Here is a 20,043-nt window from a genome sequence, read left to right on the forward strand (position 1 = left end):
TTCCAGTAGTGCTGAAGCTAGGTGAGCACAATCCCCCTAACCACAGCCAGCAGCTGTTTTTCACACTGCCAGTCCCACAGCGCACCACAGCAGGGTAAGTGGCAAATGGAGGATGAGAGCATCCCCACTGACATCACTGAGGGACTCGGTAGGTGCCTCATGAGCTGTTAAAGGGCACTGTAGTGGAGAGATGAGGGGATCCCGCTGACATACCCACCCCTACCCCAGGTGGAATGAAACCAATTTATTCCACTGCGGTGGGCACCCAGTCATTGTCAGCTCATGACACGGCTGGTTTTGAACCTGAGGTGTAGGGCTCAGTTTGTGCTTGGAACAAATGTTTTAGCTGACTGAGCCGCTAAGATTCTACAATAATCCTTGCACATGTTCATAGTAAAAGTGTAACAATTATTACTGGTGCTGAATAAGGGTTTGATCATGTGTTCAAGGCTTAATTCTGACATTTACAGGACTACAGTACTGATATGTACCATGTTCAATCTGAATATGACCAAACAAATACATAGAGAAATATGCTGTCTTTTTGCAAAAAAAGGACCAATGCTTCAGTGATTTGTTGTGATTTTTTAACTCTTGACACTAAGAGGACACCTCCACTGTGCAACACCTTTCAGCACCCCAACATCTGCTCCTTAAATGAGCTATGTTTCCAAGGAGATCAAGTTTGACTTCTCCCAAATTGGTGAGCCACGGTGTATAAATAACCCAGCACACGGAGTCCTTTTACTTTGCCTCTCAAACTTCATGTTTTTGATGAAGCAAGCTCTTTATTGTTTTTTTTTTCCTTCTTTTCAAAATTCTAATTAAAGCTTACATACACCACAGCAGATGCAGATTACATAAGGCTGTCCTGGATTAAATGTGCCTCTAGTTGCTTGAGCGACCAACTGCTTCAAAGTCAGTAAGCGCTTGTAGGATCAGCTTAGTTTTAACAAACAAACTGACAGTTATGGCTTCTCTGTCAGCAAGGTCTGAAGTGTGTAGTAGTCTGTATACTCCTTTGGCAATCTAATAGTAATAATAATAATAATAAGAAGAAGAAGAACTTGTGATAAACAGTTATGTGCCTGTTTCTCTGCTGAATATAATATATAGGCAAAAGCTACAAATCCAGGAGGTATTTTTAAAAGAGATAGATTTACCTTCCAAACATAGGCTGGATAGTGTCCTCCAACATTCCACTCACCACAACTCCTATTGAATATGGTCAGTGAAGACACAAAGTAGTCAGGCAATGGGTTTTTAAGAGGTTTATGAGGTAAAAATGACAAACAAAGGAAGCTGTCAGGGAAAAATAGAAGAAAAATGGAGCTGAAGTCAAACTACAACTAAAACCTAGGAAACGAAATGAAACGGAAAACATGTATGGCAAAACAGCCTGCCACTATTTATTCAATCCTTGGTAGATGGATTTTGTTATCTAAGATAAAAAAGACACCACAGGCCTAAACTAGACAAACAAAAGAGTAGGGGCTTTACTAATGGTCCAGAAGAGGTTCTAATTGGCACCAGACAACATGGAAGCACTCCTTAGCCCAGCTGAGGTGGATCCCGCCTGTGAGGTGGCCTCACATAGGCTTGAAGCATCTGCCACTTCAGTTTGACCTGAACATTCCCCCACCTTGCCCAGGCCTGAGACTTCCACCACTTCACTTGGGCCTGCAGTGTCTCTGTCTCACCTCAGCCAGTGTCCCAACCCAGGCCAACCCCTGCCTGACAGCATGAAGGAATCCAGACCCCAGACCAATGACCAGCTCTGTCCAGAATTTAATTGTACAAAGGGTTACATATGAATTTCTCAATATTTAAATTTCATTTGTAAGCATGGAGGTGTACCATAAAATAAAACATCTTTGTTATTTAACAAACAACAACGAAAACATTCTGGGAAGTAATGATACCACAGAGTTTGTAAGTCACTGTACATTTGGTCTTCTTGAGTAGGTAACAATGTCTACAGAACATCTCTTCCCCATTCTGTCTGTCTGTGGGTGACTTTGACACCTCAGCGGTGCCCCATTTAGAGGAGGCCCATTCACAACATGTGGGCGCTTAAACACGTCCCCTGGGGGTTATGAGACTTATCCACGCTTGCTGCCATGGTGTGAGAAGAATCAGCAGAAATGGAGGGCAACCAATGCGGTGAGAAATAGAGGTGACAGCAACAAAAGGCGAAAGAAAACAGCCAAAAGAACAAGACGAACTGAGACAAAAAAGACAAACGTACGGCAAAAAAAGGAAACAGGGCTGTTTGCCACCATAGCTTTGTCTCCCCTCTCATTCCGCTCGCACCTTTGCGGTATTCCTGCAGCAGTGCTTGACCTTCAGCGTGATTCATGACAGGCTGCTGCTCCGCGTAACCTTCAGGGAAATCTCACTCACACTTTCCGAACACCCCGCGAGAATGAGGGAAACGCGTCACTGAGAAATGAAATTGGAAGCACAAAGACGATGCGGTCTTTCATTTTTACGGCGTTCTTTAATAAAAGGTGAGCGCAGAATGGAATATATGAAAGATGATTGCGGATCCATCCACATCTATCTCTTTTTACACCTCCCCCTCTTGCTGAACATCCTCTATTCTACATCACCTTGTAATTTTCACTGCGCTTGTGCACTGGTCACAGTCTCTCACCACCCCCATGGTCCAGGAGGGCATCTACAGCTCTGCGTCTCAGGTGGCAACTTGTCTCAGCCAGCTGGAGGCCAGCTGCTGCCTGCTCCAACTGACCATCAACAGACCCCTGCTGATGATGCATTAAGATTAGGAGAGGTAACTCAACACAAGTTGATGAAGTTATCACCAATATAATTTCCCCAGTCCAATCTGTTCTGAACCCCATCTTTCAGCCAAACAGCCACTGTCCATATGCCTGCAGTCAAGAGATGAGGTAAATAAATTAAAGAAAAAACATCCACGACTAAGCTGACTGACCTCAAATGAACTATGCGTGTGGCTGTTCTCTGGATGATCTTATTTTTTGGAAATGTATTTTAAGACTGAGAGATCAAGGTCTCTGCTGAAGAAATCACCCTCGGATTTTCTCATCATTTATCTATGTATTTTATCCCCATTTTCATTAGTTATCTAAAAACTGTGAAAATTTGCACTATAATCTGTTCAGTTACCCTTCAACGCAAAAGTTTGTTTAGGCATAATTAGTTTTATTATCTTCGGATTACCCACTCCCATTAACCTCCGTTCAAAAACCTGGAACAAAAACAAGCGCTTACCCGGAGCGTCAATTACTTAACGCCGGCACTAGCCGTGGCATTAGGACCCAGCGCCCGTGAACGCTTGCGCTGTCGCCGGGAGGTGGAGACCACGAGACAGAAACGAACAATGAAAAGGAATGAAAACGAAAGGCAAGTGAATGAACTCCAATTTAGAGACCAACATCAATAACAAAGCGAGACAAACCCGAGTGTAGGGAGCAGAGAAGGCAGACGGGACGGAGACGACGCGGATAAACCAACTAGTTGATCCCAGGAAACAAGAAAAATAAGAAATCAAGAAATAACAATAAAAATAAACTTCGACCTGGCATTAATTGTATTAGTCTACCTGGCATTAAGAAAACGCGTTTTATTCAGACTAACTGAAAAAAAAACTTGCACTGTTAGGCAAAAAAAAATGCACTTGAAATTACTGCATGAATTTGAAGTGGGATGTTAAGAATTTGGGGTTTGCAAATCTGAGATGATTTCATCGTAGGACAGGCGATGAAAAATGAAAAGCCCGTGAAATTGATTACGACTGCTTTCGCAGATTTTAGTGCGCTTCAGTTGCGCGAAGGAAGTCGACGGCTTTGTGACTGTCTGGATGAACTATGCGAACCGTGTGAATGCCGAAGTCACCTGCTTCTAGAGTCAACCCACAGCAGACTGAAGAGAATCGAGGGCGAATCCGAAGGCAAACAATCACGCACAGAGCACAGACAGGAAACGCTCCATGGTAGGACACTTACAATCATACAGTTGAGAATTTAATTTCCTCCCATTAGAAGAACATCAACAGATACTACGCAAAGAAGCAGTTAGATAAAGGAGCTCTTCTTTTTCTTTCAAAACTCGGTGCACGGTTAAACTAAACTCGCCTTCACAGATACTTTGTAGATACATTCCAGTTGAAGATGTTTAAGGGCGACTAAACTTCTGATACATACGCACGCACTTGAAGAAAAAAAGGATCCGTAACTGGACCTTACTACATTACAATCACCCTCATTTGGAGCGACAGTGGGAGAGCGAAGCTGCTCCGAACGCGGCGGGTGAATGCAGGACCATGCGGGAGAAAGACAGGTCGCCAGCAGGTGAGCTATTCCAGAGCGTCGAATTTACACGCCACTGTGCGACAGTAAAATATTTACCTAAAACATATGGTTCTAATTGTGCTGAAGAAGATGTATCTACATGCAAAATATATGGATTACTAGAGGTATACTATACTTTTCTTGATACAGGATGCAAAAACTATTGCAAATTTCATACTAGTGTGCATTTGCAATATATTCGTCTTCACACTAGTGAATACAGTATCATTGGATTTGATGAGATAAATGAGCGCATACAGTTTAGTGTACCGTTGGGTGCCTTGAAAGAAAGCAACACATTTGATTTGTTTTTGTAACTGCCTCTGTGTTGCCACCAACATGTGTGCTTGTGGCAGAAATGTACCAGGAGATTTTTTTTATTTTTTTTTTTTTTTCAAATCACGAACAATGCTTCAGACAAAGCTGTTCAATTCTCACTTTACTGCTGCTTTCTTAATTAAATAAGTGCAACACCTCTAACATCTCCTAGATCTCCTTAATGAACTTCCATTAATGAGCACTGTGCTTATTCCTCAGATTGAGCATTCTTCTGTCTGACGTTGTCCACAGGCATTCTTAATGGGTCCCAAGTTCCTTAATGGGTTTCTGAAGTGTTTTTCCTCTCACTTTTTAAAAGATAATCAAATAACTCTCTTTGCTAAACATTACTTCAGCATTAAAGAGTATACAAGCAGCTGTCTGCACAAGACAAACAATCAAAGGAAGTCATTGGAGAACACCAATGATGGTAAACTGTGATGCTTTGATCAGAGAGACGGCGTTGTTGGCAAATTGAACATCTTAATGGTGTGGGACAGGGCAGGACCTCTTATCATTAAAAAAATACTCGGTTGCTATTATTGTGCAGAGGTGAATGGAGTGTAATGGCTTTATTCAGTTCAGATTAAGTTCAACACTGCTTTTCTCTCCTGAGTATGATTGCTTGGGTATTGATTTTGGGCTTTATTAATCTAGTTGTTATATTGTCTGCACCACAGTACCTACAGCTCCCCTAGTCTGGATTGATTTTTATTGCTCAGTGGAACTTGCAAGTCCTCTTGAGGGATATGCAAACAAATGGCTCTGTAGTACACTTGAGGATAAAGATCACAGGCGATCTCAGTTAACAATCCCCTGGGTTAACATCACAAACCCATTAACATGATTTTTTTGAAAACTGCTTGTCATCAGTTTCTAAATGAAATGAACCAAGTTAATGTCACTGCAAGACTGCATAACTACTACATAATCTGTATACATTGTACAAAAAGACAGCAACAATGATGGGCAGACAACTCGTTGGTCAGCAGGGTGAACTTCTGTGGGTGCATTGTGTGCAGCCTTTCTCTTAGACTCCTGAGTTTCCTCTCTGTGTTTCATTCCGGGAGTACAAAACCAAACCAACAGACCTTTCTCTTATGTTAATCTGAAGCCAAGAATGTCCATAAATGGCTGTGCTAGAGCTATTGTTAGTTTTCTTTATACCTGTTGGCTTTGTTGTTCATACACAGCATGTGGGCATGACTTGAACACGCCCGTTTCCAGCTCGACACCAGTGTTTTGGCTATGACATTTGGGCTTCTCAAATGAACAAACTGGCCTGAAATCTGTCAGCTATGGATACATGCTGTCAACATCTTAGGCTCTCCAGTGCTCAGCACCTTTCTCGTTCATGAAAATGTTCAGTTCCAGCTGCTGGAAGAGGCAGAGGAGACACATGGAAATTGGCCCTTGGAGAGGTTCAGTAGCAGCCCTGATTCTGCTTTGTTTCCATCAATGCCTGACTAATTAATTAACCCAGTAATGGGCTGTTTGCTTTTTTTCCTGAACCTACCAGTGGCATGTATTGACCTACCAGACAGGCAAGGACTAGACAAGACAAATAAGCTGCACATAATGGTCAACAAAGTGTAGGGAAACACGTACACTTCCCCTCGCTGTAATTTAGCATGTGTTGCCTGGCACTCCTAGGTTACTATCAATTCTGACAGTTTTTCCACTTCACAGATGAATCCAGAGACATTATTCAGCAGAGACAGCACTCAGACAGCCATCAAAGCACACAAACACTCTTGGCAGTATTAGTAATATTCTCCATCTAAGAGCTGTTATTTTTGCATGAAAATGAGGATTCATTTCAAGTAATATTGTGTGCTCGCGGCTGATTTCATGCTGACTGTGAGATGCAGCAGTACAAAACAAAACAAAAAAAAAAAAACAGAAGAGCAAACTTTAAACTGAGGCTTCAGTGTGGCACTGATTTTGATATTGCAACGTGATTTCAAAAGTGGATAATTACACCAGTCCAGGACAGGCAAATGGCAGACAGTGAATAGGACATGTGAATCACTCTATTGTTAAAAGATTCTAATAATTATTTACAACAATACAATTTAACGTGATGTAACTGATGGTCCTTGGTCAGTCAGCCCCTATGCTTGCAGGCTTCCAACTGATTATGTTTTATCATAGATTCACCAAGCTGTTAATTAATATTTCTCCAACCCAGACATTTTGTGTCCCATGAATTGAAACCAATTTTTGTGAACGATTGACTTTTAACAACCCCTCTCCCACACAGCAACGTGTAACAGGAGCACTTGTGAATGCAGACTGTCTGGTGGTCAGACACTTACCACTCTGATGTCTGAAGCACACTGCAGTTCATATTAAGCATAATAACAGAAAGGGGACTGATCTGTCATTGAATGAGTGAGGGAGTGATTGGCAAAGTTGAAACAATGGCCTTTAGTGCATAAAACGGCACAATTAGAAAGAAAGGGGAGAGAAAGAGAGACAAAATTGAGGGGGGGGGGGAGAGGGGCATGGGAGAGAAAGAGAGATGGTCCTGATAATGCTGACAGTTGCATGATGGCTTCAAAGGGGAGACAGCCGCATGGTGTAGGATTAAAAGGATTGACACATATGCTCAGCTGATTGCAGAGACAGGTATAATCAGCTCAGGGGCTGCCATTTTATTCCAGTGATTGTCTGTATTTTTTCAGCAGCAGGGATTAGCAGCTGGGATGAATTCTGCAGCAGGTTCCCTGGCGCGTGGTGGAAAAGCTTACTTTATGCACAGAGTTTCAGCCATGCCCATGTCTTCAGCAATCCTCTGGCCTTTACAGCTCCCTGCAAGGCAGATCATGAGTTGTTCTGGTGCAGTGTCTTACCACTTGGATTAAATATTGGACCACTTTCCCCAGAAGATTTTATATATACAGGCTCAACAGACACTGCTTTATTTTCCATGCATCCTCGTAGATGCCCACGTCAATTGAATAGCTGTCTTCTTCATTCGCTACTTAATCCACTAAATCTGGAAAATCCAGAACTGGAACCAAAGCTTGCAAAAATTGTAATATTGTTTCCATTGTCACGAACGACACAGAGACATGCTGAGACAATAAATTCAGTTATTGGTGTGCAATGTATTGTTGTGGCGAAGGAGGCACGCAGAAATCTCACAGCAGGAGAGCACAGAAAAACAAATCCACAGAAAGCCGTAGATGTTAATGAATGACTTGCTGAAGAACATGCACATCGGTGCCCGTAGTGGGATCTCATTTGTGCTTAGACTTATCTTATTTACAGTCTTCCCAGAGTCGAACTGCCTTGTGTTGTGGGGCAATTTGGCTCTCCGCAGGAGCAGTGCTGACATCATGGAGAAAAAACATAATTAACATCACAGTTACTTACATTATACACTAAGGAGGGCACATGCCCAGAACTACATCAGATTTACAAATTGCCTGTATATATTTACATACACTCATTGTGTCGAGTGGGAAATCTTTATCATGTGGGAAATGCATTATTTTCATTATTGGTGTAGTAAAAAAACAGGTAGCAGTGAAAGACAGAAATTGCACCAGAACAGAACACAGGTAGCTGGGTGAACTGAACAGGAACAGCACCCACAGGAGGGCCGCATTGGTATGATTGGTCTTGATAATTGCAGTATTCAGATTGGTGTTTCCTAGAAATTGTAATCCAACCCAACTTCGCAGATTATATGTGCTCGTCTTGGACTCTGTGTCCTCACTACTAGCTGTGTGTCATCTGAAGGTGGAGACAGTGCAGGATTGGGTGGAAGTGGGGGATTGGACGGTGCAGGTTCTGAACCCGTGTTTGTCTTCAGGGTATTCAAAACACCAAGGGTGTCAGTGACACAGTCAGTCTGAACCAGCTGATTCAGACTGAACAGATCCTGTTGGTCGCCTTGGTCGTTGTGTGTTTTGCATCAAGGGCTTTTTCGTAGTGACTGTAACTGTGCACCGAAGGGTGTGGTCAGTAAAAGGGGGGGGGGGGGGGGCGGGTGAGGTGAGGTGATGAGGTGCTTTGCTGCCTGGTCTGTGTGAGGCGCTGGATAAGGAGGCGGTTTTGCTGTGTTCCTCATGGCCTGGGTTGAAGGTGGCTGGATTTGGTGGATGTGACCTGACAGATCCAGCACACGGTGACAGATGGCAGAGTCCCTTTCTGCTCCCTTGCCCCTCTAACGCGCCCGGCCCCTCCTTTCCTGCCAGAATTGCCAAAGTGAGACCGCTGACACTCTTTTTTTCAGAGGCCAATCAATTTAAGCTTCCCTCAGCCTCCTTCTCCCGCTGTCCTACATGCGGTTGTTCAGGTCGGCCGCAGAAACTCTCCCGCGGGTGGCTAGTTGCTCTTTTTGAACATTCCTGTCCCGTTCACAACAGAGGAGGAGAGCATGAGCCCTGCAGGCGAGCGAGAGAGAGGGGAGGCTTGTCCACCTAGATTGGTCCAGGAGGCACTGAGAGTCTCGGTGTCCGATTGCACAGTCCTATCAAAGCGTAGCTGCCCAAAAGAGAAATCCCAGTCCAGTCTCCTAAAAGAGTAACCTTGTGATTACAGAGCAGTGAATTCAGAACTACGAGGAGGAGCATGCCCTACAAGTTAACTTCCCCTCACTGTGTTTATGTCAGTCTTGACACAAACTCATGCGTCCATCACTGAAACGTCCCGAACAGTCTGCTCTCAGAAACATTGCGCTGCCCAGGCCGAATTCGCTTTTCTTTGTTTCTCTCCAAATTGAATCTATGGGCAAAATGTGAACTCAACATCAAGGCTCCCTGCTCACGAAATGAAGATGCAAACTGCTTCTTGAACCTTGATCTGAGGAAAAGTGCCGTCCTCGCAAAACTATTTTTGAACTCACCTGCACCGGACGCCACATTAATGCTTCCTGCGGGTCAGTCATTCTGCAGAAGCAGGTCAGTGGACTGAGAGCTCATGAAAGCTTCCAGGAAAAAAGAAGAAGAAAAAAAAAAACTGCACTAGGGCACCATAGAGCAGCACTTCACGTCACCCTGATGACAGGTGGGAGGGATGTGGCTGACTCCAGAACAGTCCTGCATGGGTAATCAGATACACAGCTGATCAGATGCAATGCTGCAGTGAGAGGGGAGTGGTGCTTAAACCTGGCTTGAAGAAAGAAAGCTGGTCGTGTCCTACTTGGTTCCTGCACCATTTTACAGAGTAATGAGGCTCAGGAGAGGTATCTCAATGGTGATGTAGCCTTGAATGCTAATCAGGAAGAAGGAGCTCAGTAAAGTGGAATGAGTCACAACAAGAAATCTTATTTTTTGTCTGTCCTTTCATTGAGCAAGGATGGATGCAGTTTCACTCATTTCCTGCTGCAGATGTTTAGACTTCTGAAAATTTAATAATTAATATAGATAAAGGGTATTTTTAAACTCATACTGTATGTAATGTGTTTGCTATTGTGGCATAAATTTTATCACTTTTTTAGTCGCTGTGTTTTAGCTTTTTGTTGTATAAGGAGATTGCGTAAATGTGATAAAAGCCAAATTATTTCCATAATAACCATAGTCAATGCTTAATGTATGTTAAACAAAAGAACATAACGCTTATTTGAATTCCCCTGTCAGTGTTTAAAATAAAGTGCATTACGGTGAGATTGAATATAGGCCTTGGTGACCATTTATCATTGTTAAGTACATTTTGGAAGCAGATGGAAGACTGATTCATGCTGTGAAGTCAAAGGAGGCTGATGTTATTCTTAAATTTGTCACTGTTCAAGGCAGAAAAGACCATTGTCTCCTACATCTTAAATAGGACAATGGCAAAAGTACTATATAAGAGTGGAAGGACCAGCAACACCCAGAGTCCAACAGACAGAATGCTTAGCCTGATGTTTAATAGTGTTTATACAAGTTACAAGATGTACAGTTATGTAAGGTATTTTTCAAGGCCCTACAGCAACTTTCAAGTTTATTTTCTTTGAATTGTGCTTTATCTATTACATTGATAGATAGATAGATAGATAGATTGGTAGAGGTTTGCTGTAGCATCTACACACTCTCTCTTTTTATGTAATTCTGTTGCAATGCCCAATAATGTACCGCGAGACATAAGGCAAATTAATCTTTCAAGCAATGTTCTAGCCCAAGCCACATCTAAAAGACAACAACAAAGCATTAGCCATTAGCAAATGAATGTTTATATTTGTCATAAACAGAAAAGCAGGTTAAATTAAGAACACTTAAAACATCCATTAAGCCATGCTGTCAGACCCTACGTCCTGCTGAAAAACAGTCCATTTGCATACAGTCAAACTGTCGTGACAGGACCAGGAGCAATCTGCTCTGTGTACTCGATCAAGGCTATGATTAGGGCCGTGCTTTTGTCAGGCAGTTCATTTCAATCGAGGCAGGTGTGGGTTGGCAGGGATAGAGTGGGATGGCAGGGGTCTTTTCTTCCAGACCATGCCTGTTGTTGTGAGAAAGATCAGAGTAACACACAAAGAAGATCGCAGCTGGGTATTACTCAGCGCGAGAGTACAGGAGAGGTAAACGGTGTTCTGTCAGTGTGTGTTTGCTGGAGCAGACTTTTTGTCCAGAAAAGTAAGGAGACATTCGGCACATTTCGTCTTCTCGCATGGCGCGCAGACCTTTTCTCAAAGAAACTTTGCTTTTTTTTTTTTCTTAATTGACGTACGAAACCGAAGTAGGCCTAGTTTGCATATCTCAGTCTGTGATAGGCTGACCCAGTTTGGGTTGTGAAATATAGTTTTTACCCCAGTTATTGCAGGTGGAAAAGCACAGCAGCTCTTGTTCCCAGAGGTTACAGATGCACAGTGGTGGAGTGTCTGTGCCACACAGACTTTGGTCTCTGCAGCAGGAATTGTATTGATCGTCTGTGTTCCAGTTCAAAACCCATTTACCTTTTCCTTAGTTTGAAGGCTCTTCTAGGAGGCCATTTGGCACAACTCCTTCATTCCCTGGTGTGGGCTTAAACCCATGCAGACCTGGCTTTGTTAAGAAGATCCTCGATGATAATCTTCTGTAGTGGACACGCTACTGTGTCCACACTGTCAAGTCAACACTGTGGGCCTACACTGTGTGCCACCAGATCCCTCTTATTCCCATTCATCATGTCAGACCTGTTCAGCTTTCGCTCGTGGATCTACAACAGCTTTCGCATGTAGGACGTCACGCAACATGGCGAGAGTGTGCCAGTGCAGTAACTGCAAATTGTTTCACAAGTGACGCGTATTGACAGCAGCTAATTTTATGTCACGGTATTAACTATGTAAGTCCTTCAAGTTTCCTTAGGCTTAAAATAGGTAGCGTCCCATTTTTAATTGCGGGCTAGTCTTTTTGCGAGCTGCTCCGTGTGCTAAGCAGCTGAATGAGGGTTTCCAATGGGTGGTACAGAGTGTTGTGGCACCCTCTAGACAGCATCTGAGGTGTTACCGCACAGTACACAAACTCCATGGATGGAGTTAATCCATGGAAGGAAGAATGGTTTATAGTGCAGTCTGTGGTAAACAAATAAAACCCTACATTAGCACCAGTAAAAACAGTCACATTCATGGAAAAATAACTGTGCAAATATTTATGTGGAGTCACTGCATAAACATGTACTGATGCATTATGCATGAGTGTGTTGGCATTCACGTTAATAGGAAAGTAATTGTGCAATTATTTAGATGGAGTCCCTACTTGAATATGTGCTGCCTAAGTGTGTTGGAAGTAATATTGCCTTTCAGTTTATTGCACATCGCTGAGAATACACTGCGTCTGCCCTGGGCTGAACTCCCAGGGGTCTTCATAGAACACATTGCTGCTGTTTTCAGGATGGCTCCATATCTCAATGTTGAAAACACTCACCGTATTACAGACCTCTAACTGTGCTTATTTTGCATGGAAGTATGTATTGTTATCTGTCATTCTTCATTGAGCTGTAAAGTCTGAGTAAACACATTCTTTCCTGTCAATTTACATGTGAATATCGGGAAAAGAAAAGAAAAGAGCAGTTTTGAAAGGAAGAAAAAAAGTGTGGTGGAGTGTTTCCTGGAACGAAGGTATCGATGTCTTGGTAAAGTGTAATGATTTGATAAGCCAACCATACTGTGCCCATCTTCAATACCGGTAAAAGTAAATGTTTTACTTTAAGAGACTTTGGACAAGGGAACAGATACCAGAGGTGCGTGCCACATTGGATGCAATTGACTGAAAGTTCAGGTTACCTTGCACAACATTACACAGGCCAGAATTCAGGCATGTATTCTTTTGGTTACAAGACAAACTACAATGCCCTAGTACTTGTGCTTCTCCTTTACCCTCAGATGAGGACTGACTTAGCAGCTGCCTCTGCGGAGAAGAGCCCGCACATTCTGTCCCCGGCATTCAGCTATCTGCTGCCATATTTAGTCTCACACGCTTCCTCTCTTCTGATGTCTCTGTGGAACCAGCAGCAGTGCTGAGTGAGGTCACATGATGACTAGCAGTTCGTGTGGCCTGAGTTCACTCATACATCCTTTGTGCAGATGGAGCCATGGGTAGCGCAACCTGGAACCAGGGATCCGAAGAGCGTGATTGCTTTTCCGTTGCATTACCAGCAAATAGAGCTGTTAGACACGACATCACACCGGATGCTGATGTCGGCCCTGATTGACACGACTGCCTGAATTTCATTTGAATCCAAAGCTGAACATTTCCAAAAATAAACAAGATTCTCTATCCGTGTTTGTTGTTTGCCATTGCCAGTGATGGTTGAATGCTCACTTCTCCTTTCCGTCTTAAAACCTTTGGGTTTTAGCAGAAGTAGCACAGTTATGCAGTGTTTTCTGGCTCTGCCTACAACTGTCTTGTAAGTAGGCCAGTACCAGTAATGCTAACAACCTGGGCTGACATGGAACAACATGACAAAAATGTTTGTGGGAAAACATGGCGTCTGAGCTGTGTGAGCGAGTCCGTCTCCAGCTATGGCTCTGTGGTGAAAAACAGATACTGAATTCAGTATGATCCGAAAAACATGCGAATGCGCACGCTATGTTATCAGCTGGAAGATGTCCCTTTTTATACGGTGTTACATTTATGGCATTACTCCCCCCCCCCTTCTTCACTCTGGAATGGCTGGCTCATTTTTTGTTGCTGAATTTAATGCTTTATTTGTGATTATGTTCCTTCGCTCAGAGCTGACACTTAACTGATAACCATCTGTGTCTTTCAGGATGCACACAGTAAGCAAACTCCCTGAGCAGGTTTTTTTTTTCCTTCTGCATAACCTGATTAATCTGTCGTGATGTGTGTCATGTTCTGTGTCTGCTGAGCACCACACACAAGGAGTCTGTGGGAGAGGCAGAAGGGATGGCACATGTATTGGCACTGTTAGAGACTGTATTCCCTGTGCTCATTACCGTGGGGCGGAGGGATCTCTTTTCTCTTTGCACATCCTGGTTTGTTTTGATTTAATTCATCGGTAAACCCCCAGGGTCAATCCAGGGATAAGCGTGCTGCCATTTACATTCAGGCGAACCCACTGCAGAGATTAGCCCTTTGCTTTTCACGACAAGCCATCATGGTGCTGCTACTGGTACAAGGAAGTGGGTTCTGGTAGAGGAGGACTTATTTCAAGTACATGGTAAAGGCAGAGGCTCAGGATGAGCTTGACTGCCATGGTTTTGTAGACGCAAAATCTGCAATCTCAAGGCATGCGGAAAATGGGACAGGCTGTACCGGGTTACCAGATTTAGAAACTGAAGGCACTTTGGGCCTCTGTGACAGAGCTATGTTTCCCTTTATCATGGTTTAGTTGCCGCATCCATTGCTGTATTTCCTCAAGAAAGCAGAGAAATCATAACGGTGAGAGATGGTAGTGGCACAAATGGAAGAACATGTACAGAGAAAGGTTGGGGAACGAAACAGAAACAGGCTGCTCACATTAACATTTCATTTTGGCAATCTTGTTATTACCAGCGCAGCATATACTAAGGTAGTGTAACTACTACCCAGAAACAGAACTGGATTTTTGAAGCCCTCAATGCATGTATGGAGATATGCCAGGGTTTTTGAAGCCCTCGCTATGCATATGGAGGTGACCCTTTTTCGTGGCATTGGTGATCTGATCAACTGTCCCCCCTGTTCAGTCTGTCCCACAGCACCAAGATGAGCCTGTCTCCAGCCGGAGGGGGGGTTTGTAACGGCACGGTGGGCTGCTGCGAGGTGCCCATCGAGGACATGCAGGCTCTGGCCATCAGCTCCCTCTCCGCCACCGACATCCACAAGCACTACGAGCACATCCGTGAGCTGGGCAAGGGCACCTACGGCAAGGTGGACCTGGTGGCACACCGCACACAGGGTAAGCGGGGCCCTCCTGGGCGCACCACAGGTACGGGGGCCAGGGGCTGTCCAGAAAACGTGCACATTCCCTCATTTTTCCCTCATACTCTCCTGTCCCGGTGGGATAAATGACTCTTCATGTATAATCTACATCAAAATGATAGCCTTATGGGTTTGGCCAATGTTGCGAAAGTGTAATATATGTTGGTACTCTCAGTAGGGTGTGATGTGTTGTGATTTTGTCATAGTGTGATCCAGTATGATATACTGTGACAGTTTTCTGACTGTAGTGCACATTGTGATAATGCTGTGTGGGTGTGATATGCTGTCAAAGTCTACTGGCAGTAATAAATTGTTGTGGTTGAGGTCCGGATACGGTATTATAGACTTATATCAATGTTGCTTTGTGATGGTGCGACAGCTGTATTTCCTTTTTCCTCACGTGATGATATTGAGTGGAAGGGTCTGTAACAGGACAGACCCTGTGATATTTGTTTAGGTAATGAGATTGTGGAAGTGGCTGATAGCACTCCAGGCTGTTCCACACGGTGTTAGCGAGCAGCACTGGCTTTCTCAGAGCTTTCTTATTGGCAGCTGCATTCTTCGTTATTGGCGGCAAATAAGCTGCGGCATGGATAACTGACAGCTGACAAAGAGGGGAGGCTAACATCGTGCTGCCTGCCGTGCCTCCTTCCACATTCAGATGTGGAAATCCATGCTGATTCTGTGCAGCTAATGCAATTTAGCATTTGGGATGGTCACTTTGTACTGAAAAATATGGGGGGATTGGAGGACAGCTTCACTTTCAGCACAGCTCCTTCCCTTTTAAGTTGTTAGGGATGTTAGGGCAAGGAGAGTGTGCTTTGAAAATAAGTAACACCAACTTCACAGTCTGTGTGCATGTGTGTGCATGTGTGTGCATGTGTGTGTGTGTGTGTGCGTGTGTGTGTGTGTGTGTGTGTGTGTGCGCGCTCATGCACGCATTTATGTTTTTGTACTCCACAGGTACAAAACTGGCCCTGAAGTTTGTGAACAAGGATAAGACCAAGCTGCGGAGTTTCCTGAGGGAGTACAGCATCACCAGCGACCTCGGCTGCAGCCCTTTCATCATCAAGGTGCTGGATGTGCTGTTTGAGACAGAGGACAGTTACGTCTTTGGCCAGGAGTACGCCCCCGCCGGAGACCTCTTTGACATCATCCCGCCCCAGGTGTGCCTCGGTCGTCATCATCTCAGAGTACATTACATTACTGGCATTTTAGCAGACACCCTTATCCAGGGTGACTTGCATAGCTCACAATTATTTGTTACCCATTAATCCAGCTTGATATGTACTATGTATGAGGCATACATAGTACATATATATGAGGCATTTCTGGGTTAAGTACCTTGCCCAAGAGTACAACAGCAGTGCCCCAGTGGGGAATCAAACTGGCAACCTTCTGGTTACAAGTCCTGCTCCTTACCACTATGCTACACTGTTTCCCTAAGTAGCTCTTTGTGCTGGTCATAATAGGTGTGCCATTTATTTACAGTTCACCCTCAAAGTATTGACCATTCAAAGAATTAAGCTTTTTTCTTTATCATGTACGGGGCTGAATGCATATTGTTTGTGTGGTGGGTTAAATTGTGCTGCTTCTTTGTTAGGGCCTGTGAAGGTCTTTGCTGGCGCAGATGATCCCGACTGTCTTTGCTGTGCTGATTGCCTCCGCTCTGCTCCTCCAGGTGGGTCTGCCAGAGGAGATGGTGAAGCGCTGCATCCAGCAGCTGGGCCTGGCGCTGGACTTCATGCACAGCAAGAGCCTGGTGCACCGCGACGTCAAGCCCGAGAACGTGCTGCTGTTCGACCGCGAGTGCCGACGCGTCAAGCTGGCCGACTTCGGCATGACGCGGCGGGTGGGCTGCCGGGTGAAGCGCATCAGCGGCACCATCCCCTACACGGCGCCCGAGGTGTGCCAGGCCAGCCGCGCCGAGGGCTTCCTGGTGGACTGCAGCCTGGACGTGTGGGCCTTCGGGGTGCTCATCTTCTGCATGCTGACGGGGAACTTCCCCTGGGAGGCGGCGCTGCCCTCCGACGCCTTCTACGAGGAGTTCTGGCGCTGGCAGCGGGGCGCGGGCCGGCCGGGCGTGCTGCCCTCACAGTGGCGCCGCTTCACGGACGACGCGCTGCGCATGTTCCAGCGCCTGCTCGCCGTGGAGCCCGAGAAGCGCTGTGGCGTCAAGGACGTCTTCTACTTCATCAAGTACGAGCTGATGAGCGAGGCGCGTCGCCGGGCCTCCTGCAGGAGGAAGCGTCCGGAGCGCGGCGCGGCGGCCTGCCCCGGCTCCTCCTCTTCCTCCTCGCGCTCCGGCCACAGACACCCCGAGCCCTCCGCCGCCCCGTCTGCCACCTGCCTCCGCCCCGCGCCATTCAAGCGCAGCATCCTGTCCGACCCGCACTCGCCCCGCGCGGATCCCAGCATGCACCACTCCCCTGGTCGCCAGGAGAAGGGCAAAGGCCAGATGGTGATGGCCACGGCAATTGAGATCTGCGTGTGAGGAAGGGAAGGAGGCGAGGTGGTGCAGTGTCTGCATCGTGGGCTGGGGCACCTGTCACAGAAAAGCTACTACACCCTGCTGCAGACAGAAGCCTTACGGAGTGTGTGATGACTAGAAGCTGAAGACCAAATCTGGACTAACCCCAACCAGCACATTACATCTTATTACATTTTTATTCATTCAATTTTAAGTGAACAAAAACTACTCATTACACTCTTTTCTAATCGCACGCAACGTCCAAAACTCAAGGCCCACCTTTGTGTTAACTGTTGGGTATGAAAAGAAGTTCTGGAACAAGTCATGCTGCATCAATAGTACACCACAACCTTTCACCCCTGGCCCTTCATTCTAAGGCCTCTGGCTGACCTGTCAATGTGTGGCGTTTCCTCAGCACAGTCCTGAATCTCCGGTTCACGATCCAGTTGAAGCTTTGGCTTGTAAGAGATGCTCACACTGCCTACCTGCGAGGACTAGTGCTCTGTTTATCTATAAATACATGTACCCTGAGGAGGCCTTTGTCTATGCGTAGAACACAATGTCATCTATTCCAGGAGGGCCAGTGATTCCAGGGGCATGCTGACTTTGACTGACTTTTTTCTTATCAGCTCTAAGCCTTCTCTGATTTGCAAACTGCAAACACGGACCTTTGCCGTAGCAGGTGGGACATGCTTAAAGAGGCTGAGGAGTGTGAGGCTTGAACGTACAGTAGCAGTTTCCCGGGAGATGGGTGCCTCCTTTCTTTTGTGTTTTCTCATGCTGTGTCTTAAGTGAGTCCAAGCGCATGGACTCGGGCAACAAACTGCTCTATATCCTCTCTAGTCAAAGGAATCTCAGGACTGTGTTCAGGAGCAGACTTCCTGTTCTGTTTTTCTCTGTATAGGCTGTCGGAGATCTACCTTTATTTAACTACATTCTGAAATAGGAAAAGTTACAAACACCCACATGTGCTCTTCATATGAAGTACCCATGCTAGACCAATACCCCAGGCTTGGAAGTGTCTCTAAAACTCTATAAGGATGTGATTTCACATCTTCTGGTGTGTGTGTATGTGTGTGTGTGTGTGTGTGTGTGTGTGTGTATGTGTGAGAGAGACTGCGGTTGTCCATGTGTGAGTGTGTGAGTGCATGTGTATTTGTGTGCCCGTGCCTGAAAGTGTAACCAAACTTAATTTTAGTATGCAAAATTATGAGATAAGGACAAAAGCACAATCATTTTGAATAACGAACTTCACTGTATAGTTTCCAGCTTGATTGCAAAGTTTGGACCTTTGACATTTCAGATGTAAATGTCTCATACAGAATGCCAGCTTTTTACAAAAGGGATGTGAACATATATGTGAAAGGGGAGCTGATGTCTGAGCTTAGTCTCACTTTCAAGCACAATGGATTATACTGATTATATGCCACTGACCAGCAATCAAGACATTGTCCCCTTCCCAAGGTGCACTAGACAGGTAAATTAGAATATATCTTCAATCTTAGACTATATCTCTGAAGGGCACCAGCAGGCAATCTACGTATGAGACATAGACCAAGACAGTAGTAGGGGCCACTCATGGAACAATGCTAAGTGTTGCAAAAAAAAAGGTAACACTTTATATTCATGTGTCCTTTATAAAGGCTGATAATGCATTTATAAATAGTCAATAATTCCATTATTAACAATTTATAAACATTTATAAGGAATTCTTATTAAAAAAAAGGTTTAGAGTAATATAGAGTTGCTGCCAAAAGGCAAACTGATTTTTTAAATAGCTTATTAATCACAGTGCTAAAAATCTAACACTTTGATTGAAAGAAATGGAATGTTGTTAACAGTTTTAATCGTATCCTTTGTTTAAAAATACTACATTTATGACAGTGGTACTTAAAATCTGAATATGAATTTACAATCTAAAGCGCTACCCAAAAATGAATATATATTATCTATCTGTATTACAGTGATGGACAGCACACTTATTTGTTTGAATTGTTTTTATTATTCCTTATAGAAGCAGCTTTGTAGCAGCCCGTAGAGTGAGGCTGAGAACAGACAAGAGGAAATGGGAGTGACCCTCCACATCCATGCATCCTCATCAGTGTGAGAAACCTGTGCCCCTATTGCAGAAGCTCATTCAGAAATACTGTCAGTCCCTTTCACAGTGCCTGGCTTTTGTTTCTGTGGGCCCAATCATGTGATGGCCATATCTGTAGCATTACCATGCCACTGGGCAGCAGTTCACAAATAAATCTGTGTTCCTGCTCGTGGTCCCTTGAAATCAACTTACTTGAGGTTGAGAGCCTTACGCAGATACCTGTATCCAGGGCAGCATATATAACGTACAACTGGATACTTATTGAAGCAGTTGAAATTTTATGACTTTATTCAAGGGTCCAATGACAGTGCCCCACCTGGGAATCATATCTGCCACCTCCTGGTTACAAGCGCAGTCCCTTGATTAATCTGTCAGTCTCCCAGGCCTAGCTGCTGAATGGATCTGCCTCCGTGGTGGAATGTTCGTTACTGTTAAATGGCTCACACAGGGAAAGCAAACACCTCTGCAGATGGAGCTTGAACTGGACTCAAT

At 44.7% G+C, this 20,043-nt stretch overlaps 1 protein-coding gene across 1 annotated transcript; it reads left to right on the plus strand.

Annotated features, from left to right (window-relative positions):
- The first annotated feature begins 3,369 nt into the window (after positions 1 to 3,369).
- Positions 3,370 to 18,575, plus strand: LOC118794448 (serine/threonine-protein kinase SBK1-like). Its single transcript, XM_036552700.1, has 4 exons — positions 3,370 to 4,334; positions 14,749 to 14,960; positions 15,947 to 16,149; positions 16,665 to 18,575. Exons 1-4 carry the CDS (start codon positions 4,297 to 4,299, stop codon positions 17,475 to 17,477), a joined length of 1,266 nt encoding a protein of 421 aa, XP_036408593.1. The 5' UTR covers positions 3,370 to 4,296; the 3' UTR covers positions 17,478 to 18,575.
- The last annotated feature ends 1,468 nt before the right edge of the window (positions 18,576 to 20,043 follow it).

This window comes from Megalops cyprinoides, chromosome 19, assembly GCF_013368585.1.
Source record: "Megalops cyprinoides isolate fMegCyp1 chromosome 19, fMegCyp1.pri, whole genome shotgun sequence".
Classification (NCBI taxonomy): domain Eukaryota; kingdom Metazoa; phylum Chordata; class Actinopteri; order Elopiformes; family Megalopidae; genus Megalops; species Megalops cyprinoides.

What these genes read in the sequence shown, in the direction of transcription:
- LOC118794448 (XM_036552700.1), top strand. Translation starts at nt 4,297, where the DNA reads ATGCAGGACCATGCGGGAGAAAGACAGGTCGCCAGCAG. An exon ending in GAAAGACAGGTCGCCAGCAG is followed by an intron (nt 4,335 to 14,748) that starts GTGAGCTATTCC and finishes CCCCCTGTTCAG; the next exon opens with TCTGTCCCACAGCACCAAGA. An exon ending in TTGACATCATCCCGCCCCAG is followed by an intron (nt 16,150 to 16,664) that starts GTGTGCCTCGGT and finishes CTGCTCCTCCAG; the next exon opens with GTGGGTCTGCCAGAGGAGAT.